The sequence below is a fragment of the Bubalus bubalis genome, chromosome 15 (genome assembly GCF_019923935.1).
Source record: "Bubalus bubalis isolate 160015118507 breed Murrah chromosome 15, NDDB_SH_1, whole genome shotgun sequence".
NCBI lineage: Eukaryota > Metazoa > Chordata > Mammalia > Artiodactyla > Bovidae > Bubalus > Bubalus bubalis.
In genome coordinates, this window is record NC_059171.1 from 12,603,258 (window position 1) to 12,615,446 (window position 12,189).

The 12,189-nt window shown below is 39.6% G+C and overlaps 1 protein-coding gene across 5 annotated transcripts in view; it reads left to right on the forward strand.

Annotated features, from left to right (window-relative positions):
• The window catches only part of ESRP1 (epithelial splicing regulatory protein 1), a 58,238-nt gene that overhangs the window by 12,598 nt on the left and 33,451 nt on the right, over positions 1–12,189 (forward strand). For all 5 annotated transcript variants that reach the window (XM_006076269.4, XM_006076271.4, XM_006076270.4 and 2 more), the window contains exons 5-10: positions 6,364–6,462; positions 6,624–6,678; positions 7,929–8,039; positions 8,164–8,296; positions 8,405–8,447; positions 10,468–10,769. In XM_006076269.4, coding sequence (XP_006076331.1) covers positions 6,364–6,462; positions 6,624–6,678; positions 7,929–8,039; positions 8,164–8,296; positions 8,405–8,447; positions 10,468–10,769 — 743 coding nt within the window. The remainder of the gene's footprint in view (positions 1–6,363; positions 6,463–6,623; positions 6,679–7,928; positions 8,040–8,163; positions 8,297–8,404; positions 8,448–10,467; positions 10,770–12,189) is intronic.

Genomic DNA, 12,189 nt, shown 5'->3' on the forward strand with positions numbered 1-12,189 from the left:
ATTGTGATGAAATTTTAACATGGTTTAAATTTAGTTGCTCCACAATGCCTTTGTTTTATATGTGTGCTTTCTCTTTGAAACTAAAAACTTGTTTTAAACTATTTTTAAAAAGATGCTATTTACCAGGGAAAATTGAGTGTTCTGAAATGAAATGTGTCGCCTTTCAGGCCATCAGAAAAGGGAACTTCTTTTGAATGGATCAATTGATACTGATGTGCTCTGTAAAATTTCTCTCTGAGTTCTGCCTTCAGATAGCATCCTGAAATCTGTTTCATCGACGTGGCACCCTCTGTTCAACTACCAACGAGGTCTCCGAACGTCTCCGAGTTCTGTGTAAATGCAGCCCTAGCTCAGTTGTAGCCTGAAACGCTCGTTTTGTTCCCACATGTCTGGCTTTACCCTTCCGCGTTTCCTCACAGCGTGTCTCATTTGTAGAGCTGGCCAAGCCTGTTGGTGCTGTTGTGGCCGCCTCGAGGGCAGAATGACTAAGTTGCATGACGAACCATAAATCAGGAGGCACAGACTCATCTTTCCTTCCCTCAAGATCAGACGCGTAGCAGGTCATTCAGTATATAATTATGAATTGATAGGAGAAAGAATCGGTACTAAACGTGTTTTTCTCATTCTCCTGTATGTGTTGTTCATGTTACATTCTGGTAAGAATTACTCAAAACTGAATGAATCTTCCGAAGACAGTGGTGTGGGTGAGTGGGTGGTTTGGGCATGCAGGAGGTTGGGTGACTTTTAAAAGTTGCTAGGAGCTCAGAGCTGCTGATCTTCCTGGTGTGTGATGACTTGAAGGGAAACACGTTGGGACCTGTTATGCGGAACCAGTTAGCCAAATGTCTACAACACATTCTTAATTCAAAAAGTTGCGTTCGGTAAAATAATTCTTCAGGTGCAGATCTATTCTACACAAACAGGGTACTTCACATTGTTACTTCTGATCTTTTTCACTTGGCTTTCATATATGTATTTGTTAATTATTATTTTATTACATGTATTATTCCAAAAGTAGTTTCCATAGGTTGGTTTTAGACTTAAACTAGATAAAATGCCTTCTCAGCTTTAGTACAACTGAGAGGATGTCTGCTTACATGTAATCCGAGTATTCTCAGGTTCAGACTGTAGTTCAGACGGGATCATGACCCCTGCTAGAGAATTTAGTCAGTACTCTTTTCTGTTTGTTGGTTTTCCTACTTTAAACTTTTAATTTCGTATTGGAGCATAGCCTATCAGCAGTGTTGTGGTAGTTTCAGGTTAACAGTGAAGGGACTCAGCCATACATATACATGTCATATATGCATTTAGAAAGCTTCTCACAAACTGTTGCTCAAAACAAATTAAACAGAGCTGCTTATCTCAGGGCGGCGAATTGCATACACATAGTCAAGTCAGAACTGTATGATAATTCCAGCTCCATCACCTGCCAGCTGGAAAACTTGAGTGAGTTACAGAACTGCTCTCCATCCTACTTTCATCATCTGTTTGGTTTCACTGTTATCCACCTGGCAGGGGTACTGCAAACGTATAGGAGGAAATAGTGTTTGGCACAAAATGGTGTGTAATAAATATCACCATTTATGTCAGTAGAATCTTAGAAGTTAATAGGTGCTGTGGTAGATGGAAAGAGATCAGAGGAAAGGGAACCTGTGCTCAGGAAATGCAAAGTAGAGTTGACGAGAGTCAATATTGTATAGAAATAGTATCTAATCAACTCAGATTGATGGTTGTGACCTCCAGCAGTTAAAGGAGGCTTTGGGGCTGAGTGGGAGTGACCCGTGGTCTAATTTGGTTAAGGGATTATGAAGATAAGAGGATTTTATAGGGGAGTTACCTGAGCAAAGGTGAAAAGGCTTATGCCTCTTGTCATTTACAGAAGAGAAAAAACTGGTTTGAGTGGAGCATACTCTCCCCATCCAATTCCTTCAAAGTTTAATTTCCCCCCAAAATTCTGTTTTGGGATAGAAAGTTACAATGTGGCAAATATTTCTGCAGCATTCTCTATTTTTGGCAATTTTATTTTTCCAAATCAGAAGTTAGCAATCCTATTCACTCGAGGGCTAGAGAGGCCATGTTTTAGATTTTGGAGGCCACATACAATCTCTTCTCATTGTTTCTTTACAATCCCTTTAAAAACAGGAAAGCCATACTTTTCTCGGGGCTGCCCCAAAATTGAGTGAGGGTCAAGGGCTGCCCTTTGCTGTGTTTCCATCCATGTTCTTTAAGGTATAGGGTGTGTGTGTGTGTCTCTGCTGATCGGAGTTTTGCCACAGCATCTAACTGCCTTATGCAGTGTTTCCTTGGTCACATATCTTCAAACTTTCTGTCCAGTAATGATCTCCTACATATAAAACTTTTCTCTGGATCATTAGTAAGGGGTTAAGTTGCCACTCTTTGGAGCTGTTAGCTTTTAATGATGTTTTTCAACCGGGGCTAGATTTTGCCCACCTGGGGACACTTGGCAAAAATCTGGAGACTTCTGGGCAGGGGGAGACATTTTTAATTGTTAAAACTGGGAGTAGGTAGAGGTTGGCATGGTACTAAAAATCCTATAGTACCCAAGACACCATTCCCACCCCCAACAAAGATTTATCTGCCCTATATACCACTGATGCTGAGGTTGAGAAACCCTGCCTTTATGGTGGATGGCATTGGTCTGTTTCTTGGATATGCTTCTCTTTACTTCATTGTAGGCCCTTACAAGAGGGAAAGTGTTATAAGAATTGCAGGGTTCCAGACAATTGGTGGCATAGTTTACATGATACATTATGGCTAGTCACAGCTCTTATTTCTTAGTTCTGTAAAGGCTCTTAAAGTCCCTCCCGTCTCCCCAGAAAACTTAGGGCAGTTGTCTTCCTAAAGCATCTTCATCCTTTGGCTCCAGTTTTTCTGTCCTGTCATTACATTCTTTGAAAATGACCCAGAATTAATACATACAGTACAGTCTGCCAATGATGATCATTTTTTAAAAGCTTATTTTGCATTGGGGCGTAGACAAACAATGTTGTGATAGTCCCGGGTAGCAGGGAAGGGACTCGGCCATACACATACATGGATCCATTCTCCCCCAAACTGCCCTCCCATCCAGACTTCCACGTAACATGGAGCAGAGTTCCCTATGCTATAAAGTAGGCCCTTGTTGGTTATCCATTTTAAATATAGCAGTGTGTCCAGGCAACTGTAAGTTCATTCTCTCAGTGTGTGAGTCTTTCTGTTTTATAAGTTCATTTGTATCATTTCTTTTTAGATTCTGTATATAAGGGATGTCATATAGTAGTTCTCCTTCTCTTACTTCATTCAGTATGACAGTCTCTAGGCCCATCCATGTTGCTGCAAATGGCATTAGTTCATTCTTTTAGTGGTTGAGTGATATTCCACTGTATAAATGTGCCACATCCTCTTTGTCCATTCCTCTGTTAAGGAGCATTTAGGCTGCTTCCAGGCTATCAGGTTGCTATTGTCAGCAGTGCTCCAGTGAACGTTGGGGTGCATGTATCCTTTCAGATCATGTTTTTCTTCAAATATACGTGCTCAGCACTTCAACTGAGCACACGCAAGCACGTTCTGTTTGGGGGCTTCCCAGGTGGCGCTAGTGGTAAAGAACCCGCCTGCCAATGCAGGAGACGGACTCGGGTTTGATCCCTGGGTCAGGGAGCTCCCCTGGAGAAGAGAATGGCAACCCACTCCAGTATTCTCGCCTGGAGAATCCCATGGACAGAGGAGCCTGGTAGGCTACAGTCCATAGGGTCACACAGAGTCAGACGCAACTGAAGCGACTCAGGACACACAAGCACGAACATGGGCCCAAGAGTGGGATTGCAGGGTCATGTGGTAGCACTGTTTCTTAGTTTTTTTTTTGAGGAATCTCCCTACTGTTCTCCCTAGTGGCTGTATCAATTTACATTCCCACCAACAGTGTAGGAGGGTCCTTCTCTCCACACCCTCTCCAGCATTTATTGTTTCTGGATTTTTTGATGATACCCATTCTGGCTGGTGTGAGGTGATATCTCATTGTGGTTTTGTAGTTTTGATTCACATTTCTGTAATCATTAGTGATGCTGAACATCTTTTCGTGTGTCTCGGCCATCTGTATGTCTCCTTTGGCGAAATGTCTACTTAGGTCTTCTGCCCATTTGTTGATTGACTTGTTTGTTTTGATGTTGTTAAGCATCATGAGCTGTTTGTAAATTTTGGAAACCAGTCTGTTGACAGTCGTATCATTTGCAAATATTCTCTCCCAGTCTGTGGGTTGCCTTTTTGTTTTGTTGTTTCCTTTGCTGTGCAGAAGCTTTTGAGTTGAAGTAGGTCCCGTTTCTTTACTTTTGTTTTTATTTCCATTATTCTGGTAGATGGGTCGAAAAACGATACTGCTGAAGTTTATGTCAGAAAGTGTTCTGCCAATGTTTTCCTCTTAAGAGTTTTATTGTGTCTGGCCTTGTATTTAGGTCGTTAATCCATTTGGGGCTTCTTTTTGTGTATGGTGTTAAAGAATAATCTAATTTCATTTTTTTACAAGTAGTTGTCCAGTTTTCCCAGCACCATCTGTTGAAGAGACTGTTTCCAACATCGTGTAGTCTCGCCTCCTTTGTCATAGATTGACCAAGGACAATCATTTTAATGACCCCGGTCAGAGGTCATTACTCGGTTGCTTGAACATCTCCTGGGGATTGATTTTCTAATCCTTCAGTGGGCAGCACATTTATTTCATCACTCGGTGATTAATGTAAAGGGTGAGGCTACAGGGGGAATGCAGAAATTATCTACCATTTTAGCTTGATTATCCTATGAGTATACAAATAGGCATCTGGTGAGCTCAGATGTTTTTTTAGTCATAAATGTGACCCTCTTAAAGTGTCTTTATCGTGGGTTATGAAACTTGGTCACCTAAAATTGGGGAGCTTCAAGTATTAAATGCCTGCTTTGTGTCCTCAGCTTGTTTTATCTCATTTAATCTTCACAAAAGTCCAGGAAGGTAAAGGTGATCACAGCTTTGGCTTTACAAATAGCATGAAGTTTAGTGGGGTTAAGTAATTTGCCAAGGAACATATGGTTGCCTTTCTACATGTAGTATTTTTTTTTAACTACAGAGAAATGTAATTGGTTGAGAGACAACAGAAAAATGAATTTGCCTAGTGTGGGGAAAAGCAATGCAATGTCTCTTTATTGGAGAAGGGAAAGAGGAAGCTGATGGGAATGAAATAGAAAAGGATTTTGAATTGAGAATAGAAAAGAATATTACCCATTCAGAAGACTGACTATAATTCTTGGTGGGAAAGAGATCTCTGAGTTGTTTTTACGTTGTATCCTCTTTGTTCACAGTTAAATGGTACCTACTTTTTATTAATATTTGTCTTCATTTTTTACCCATATTACAAAATACCAGTCAGAAAACATTTTTATAAAACATTTTAACCACCACCACGCAGATGGCTGTTTTCATTTTAAACTCGAGAAAAGGTAGTCCTATAGTTATTTGTCGTGTGCATTGTACTACACTATAAAGCTTATAACAGTGAATTCATGACAAAGTAACTATAGCACTGAAACTTGAAAATAAAAGAAACGAACCATTTTAATGACTGTTGGCTTCCTAAGGCAACTATTTTGACAAAGTCACATGCTTTAGACTGCAAATTCATAAAACCTGGCAGAAACCTCTTTTGGTTGCATCTTCGACACAACTTGAGCCATGCATTTCCTAAAAGCCGTGTTTCCTGGCTTATCCAGACAGTGTACTCACTTGATCAGAAGTCACATTGGTCACTGTTGGCCCTGAGTACTTGAGTTGTTTCTATACATCTACTCTGAAAAGACAAGCATTTGTTGCCATCCAAGATAGCTGTGTTATGGGACTCCAAAAATCTTGTAAAAAGGAGTTCAGGATAAAAATAGTATCAGAGATAACAATGTTGTCAGTAATCTGAAAAGTTTTTGAACATTAGGCTTGAAGCCATTTAATGCCTTTTGATTTTGGTAGATGTAACCATATCTTTAGGTCAGCATGGTTTTGCCTGTGTGTGCTGTAAAGGTAAGGTAGGGATTCTGTTAATTTCACTGTATACTTCATGGTTTGACAGTAAAGTGCTCATTATTCATGCATTCGCTACCCCTCAATAAACATTTTATTCCTGGTATTATTCCTCAGGACAGAATTGATTTGGCCATCTTAGTCCAAAGGGGCAATTGGATACTTCAGGAACTGTGGGTGAAGTCCAGACTGATGGGAAGCAACTATTCTGAGATTTCAAAGAATTTTCAATCCAGATGCATTTTACTTCTTGGCTCCATGACAGTTTTATTTGGGGTTAAAAGCAAGCTCATTTTACCTCCCCAAAAGATTTCCTTAACTGAATTTCCCAGGTTTAAATTTTGAGAAGAATAGTTCAGCCTCCCGGTATGGAGCATCTCAAGTTGAAGATATGGGAAATATAATCTTAGCAATGATTTCAGACCCTTATAGTAAGTATTGGTGTTAAAACAATGGGGACCTAGAATCTGATCCCATCCACTTTCCGTCACCTATGCTTCTGAGTCCTGTTCTGCCCCACCCACACGCACACACCCACACACTCACAGCTTTCTCTCCAGCTAAACGGATGACTTGTATGTTCTCATTTTAGATCACAGGTTTTCAGATCCAGAGAGAGTAAATTACAAATTTGAAAGTGGCACTTGGTAAGTACTTGCTTACTACTCCATTGGAGTCTTTCAATGTGTTTGTATTCATATTGTGGTATTTAACTCCCCTTATATTTTAGTGACTTTACTGACCCTTTTGGCTATCCATTTTCTACTATTACATCATTCATTAAAGGAGATTGTGATTTAAAGTGAGCTTGGATGTTGGGATTAACATTTAATGAAATATTTGTATCCTTAGTCACTATGACCTTAGGGACATCTTGTGTTCCTATCTGTGATTTTGATTTTAGCCTCTCTGAACTGTCCATCCTCACTGGAAAATTTCCAAGGGGGAAAAATCACAGGGCTTAAAAGAGTTCACAAGGTTTTTACTGAGGTAATTCTAAGTATGTTCTATCAGCTCCTACTTTAAAGCACAGGAAATAATTGGGGAGAAGTATGAAATGGTGGCATCTCTGTTTGTGATCACAGGTAGACTTATTTGTACATCACTGCACTGGCTTGCATGAGATTACTTGGTGCCTGAAGTGAACAGAAACTTCTGACATCTTTGCCCATTAGAGAGACACTGAGGCCTATTTAGTTGTAGGAAAAGTGACTCATTAAGAAAATGTCCTCAGAGTACTGAAAATAAAAATATGGGAGGAATAGAACATCAAAAGATGTCAAAATATAGAATAGGTGATTTACAAATGACTCATTAAGGTATGGGAACTCCCAAGCATTTTCATAAACACTCTGTGATGCCTCCTTGTTTGATAGGGGAGATATTTTAATGGCAGGCTTCTGACCACGTGCACGCATTACTGATGTGGGTTAATTACCAGCTTTATGGGAATCTTAAGTTTTTGCGGTCAAGCTGGATCTAAACCCTACTGGTGTACTGGCCAGATGAGAGAATGAGTTTAAACCTATGCTTCTCAGTTCTAGGAAGTTACAGGCCATCAGGGTGTTGGGAGGATTGTTCTTCCTCTGAATTGATCTCGGGTTCTTGTGAGAACAAGGAAGCAGCAACTTAGCTGATAGGTGGTTTGCTGGGTGAGCAGGCTGTGCTGAACTTGCATAGGCAGTTGCCTTTGTGAAGTTACCCACGTAAAGAATACTTTGAACTATATACCCAGAGAATTTCTGAAGTTATGAAGTACAGTGGGCAGTGTGACAAGTCTGTCTGAACTCCAAATGAAGAATAGCTCAAGTGCAGATAGGCCAGTTGTCTTAGGAGGGGTAGTAGGTCAGACTGCCTAGCATTAATCACGTGAGCTGAAGTTCTGCTTGATCCACAGCAGCAAGATGGAACTTATTGATGACAACACAGTAGTCAGGGCGCGAGGTTTACCATGGCAGTCTTCGGATCAAGATATTGCAAGATTCTTCAAAGGACTCAATATTGCCAAGTTGGTTTTCCTTAATCTCTATTTGACTTAACAGTCCCAAGGGGATAAATAGATGTTGTGTCATTTCCCTCCTCACTGTTATTTTTTCTCCCCCCATTGTTTTCTGTTCGGTTATTTTTCAAAGGGGCGGTGCAGCACTTTGTCTGAATGCCCAGGGTCGGAGGAACGGAGAAGCCCTGGTTAGGTTTGTGAGCGAGGAGCACAGAGACCTAGCTCTGCAGAGACACAAGCACCACATGGGGAGCCGGTACATCGAGGTACGTCCTCAGCCTGACAGGTGATGCCTGACAAGCCTGGCGTCTTGAACGAGTGTGCACATCAGAAGGCTCAGAAACTGCATTTCATTTCCCTTTATCTTTCCTTAGGTTTACAAAGCAACAGGTGAAGATTTTCTTAAAATTGCTGGCGGTGAGTACCTTTTCATACAATGTGGCTTTATTGAGAAGTATCTGAAATTTTGCTTATATACCAAAGGCAGATAAATATAATCGTGAATGTTTTTTTACTTCCAATGAAACATAGGAGTTGACTTATTCTTTTGATAGGAGGAAGAAATATCCAGTGGTATCAGGTAGTGTACTGTGTAATACTTGTCCTAAGGCTTAAGTCAACCAAATGTAGTTAAATAGCAATTAAACATACTTATACAAAGGCCAAAGGGTACATGTAAAGTCATGTACAAAGGGAAAGAGTAGTTCATGAAAGAAATTAAATGGTCTGAAAACTTTCAAATAGCCATAACGGCTGTACCCGAATACCTGGAATTGTTGCATATCTGCTTCTAATTTTTCTCTCAACTTCATAACTCATCAGTGGCCAGGAACATGGTAGCTTTCTGGCTTCTAGTATTTTAGAATATGTGATGTTTGAAGTAACATGGTCAAAAAGAAGTAGGAATAGGAAGTCTTTAATTCTGGAGTGATTTGTAACTGTAAAACCTAAAAATAATAGATACATAAAAAATGTCAACTGTGGTTTGTCCAACAGATGTTTTTCTTTGCTCATTGCTTTAATCTCCTTTCTCCTTTTAGTATATTATGAATATCTTAAATATCTCAATGTTCCTCAGTGCTCATTGCCGGGCTTCCCAGGTGGGGCTAGTGATAAAGAATCCACCTGCCAATAAGGACAGGCACAAGATAAGGGGTTGATCCCTGGGTCAGGAAGATCCCCTGGAGAAGGGAATGGCAACCGACTGCAGTATTCTTGCCCAGAAAATCTCATGGGCAGAGGAGCCTGGTGGGCTACAGTCCATGGGGTCACAAAGAGTTGGACATGACTTAGCACGCACATGCAATTATATTTACCATAATTTTTTATGAAAACAATCATATTGGAAACAAGCTCCAATTGCCCAACTTTTCACTCTATAAGTATGTTGCAGTGAATATTTTTGTATCTCTGTATGTGCCACTCATTAGGATAAATTCCTAAAAATGGGATAACTAGATCAAAGAATATGGACATCTTAAGGGGTTTTTGACACATAGTACCAAAATATGCTAAGGTGGCTTTCATTTAAATACAGAGAACTTTTATACCCCTTCATTATCATTTTATTATTTATCCCTGATAAAAATCTTTACAACTGTAAAATTTGTAGTAACAACATTCTGTTAATACAATTTGCTGATATATTTCTTGCACTTATTTCTTGAAATAAACCAAGGCTTCCAAATTAAAAACTTAAGTTTAATAGGGTTTCCAGTGTTTGATATTCATTGGGGATAAAGTATATTTGGAAGTGCTATGGTCCTGAGGTTCCATATTAGGTAACATTGTGCATCGCAGGTGGCAAAGTTGACTGAGTGTTTGAGTATTTGCTACAAGGCAGCATTGTACAAAATGCCATGTTCAGCAGAGTATTGATAAATGTTGAAACTAGCTGCCATATGTGTTCATTATCCTCTCTACTTGAGTATGTTTGGACCTTTCCTAATAAGTAATTAGGAAAACAATAACAAAAATCACTAAGTGCTTTGTATGTAATCACCTATTCTCATAATTTATGAGGTAGGTAATTTTACTCCCATTTTACAGATGAGCAAACTGAGGCACAGATATTAGACTTGACTGAGGTCACAGCCTGGAATATGATAAAGCCACAGTTGCACCCAGGTATTCTAGCTTCAGGGTCTGTGCCCTTAACCACCATGACTAGTTACTTCTTCAAGAATATGATTGTTGGTCCATGATTTAACTGCTACTTTCCTAAATTAAGAGAGGTATTTTTTGAAAAGGGTAGAGGGGAAAGTTTCAAATTAATGGGAAGCTAGTTCTGATTCCTGGAATGTTACTATGAATTCTTTGGGTAGTACAGGTCTTAATTATAAATTCAGGACATTGCCAAAGATTTCACCATTTTAATTTTAGTGAAGTTGATGTCTTAACCGTTTCTCCCTGTGCTTCCTGCTGTTTGTGTTCCCAGGTACATCCAATGAGGTGGCCCAGTTTCTCTCCAAGGAAAACCAAGTCATTGTCCGCATGCGGGGGCTCCCCTTCACGGCCACGGCTGATGAAGTGGTGGCCTTCTTTGGACAGCATTGCCCCATCACCGGGGGGAAGGAAGGCATCCTCTTTGTTACCTACCCGGATGGTAGGCCCACAGGGGATGCTTTTGTCCTCTTTGCTTGCGAGGAATACGCACAGAATGCACTGAGGAAGCATAAAGACTTGTTGGGTAAAAGATATATCGAACTCTTCAGGAGCACAGCAGCTGAAGTTCAACAGGTTGGTGGCTTTGCCTTATTTCTATCCTCTTTTTGTTTAATTTATTTTTTAATTGAAATATAGTTCATTTGCAATGTTTTAGGTATATAGCAAAGCAATTCAGTTATATATATTCTTTTTCAGATTTTTTCCATTATAAGGTATTACAAGACATTGAGTATAGTTTCTATTCATTATTTCGGATCCTACATTATTCGATGTGCTAAAATAAAACTTGGAAATAAAATTTGGAAATTACAGAAAGTATAAGCACATGAAAAAAATCTTATTCTGTAACTAAATGAGAGCCACTATTATCTTAATATACACACAAAAAAATTGAGTCTTTAATTCTGTCTAACAGCAGCATATAATTCATTTAGAAAGTCTATTGTGCCAGGTTTTTTTTTTTTTTCCTATCATTAGAAATTTCTAGGTAAACATGCTAATAAAACGGTCAGTTTCTGATTGATTTCTTTAGAACTGGATATAGGGAAATAAGGTTTTAATGTCTTGCCAAATTTATTTCCCAAAAGGCTTGATCACTTTCTTGCTGCTGGGAGAGTGCAAAGTGTCCTTTTGTCCTGCTGCTGTTCATCCCTTTCAGAATTGAGCACTCCTTTTGAGACACGGACGGAGCAGTCAATTCCTGAAAACATGCCAAGATCTGAGCATAAAACCGTCTCTAGGGTCTCAAGCCTTTCAGCTGTTCTTCTTGACTTACAAGCTGATCATTTCACTTCAGGGGTCAGTTAGCTTTGCCCCTGAGATCATGTAGACTGTTTCATATGGCTCTTCAACTTATTCTACTTGATTCGATAGTAGGATATAGTCATTTCAGTGATTTTCTTTGGTCTTTTTTGCAAGCAGTTCAGACACTGACTCTACCGTTACTTCAGTGAGTTCCTAAAATGATTTTGTCTAGCTTCTGCAAAGCCCATTGTAATGATTTAAAATAATTCTCCAAAGTTAAATAGAATCATCATCTGCTAGAATATCAGACTGATTTTTGTGCTCAAATAAATGTAAGCGAAATGCTACATTTACTCTGTGTTCTGTTGTACTGGTGCTCTTGAATCTTAAACTTTGAGCATACTTGTAGTATAATCAATTGTACTTGTTGAAAGTGAGTATCATAAATTCTGAATCTCTAAAATATGCTGAGCATGCTCAAGGCTTAAAACATCCTGCCCAAACTAGAGGGCGGGGAATGAAATTTTTATTTTAGATCTTTAATTAAAAAGAACTGTTTCATGGAAATCATCCCCTAGAATGTATTACCCCAGAGCCTTGGCTGCTGCTGCTGCTAAGTCACTTCAGTTGTGTCCGACTCTGCGACCCCATAGATGGCAGCCCAGTAGGCTCCCCCGTCCCTGGGATTCTCCAGGCAAGAACACTGGAGTGGGTTACCATTTCTTTCTCCAGTGCATGAAAGTGAAAA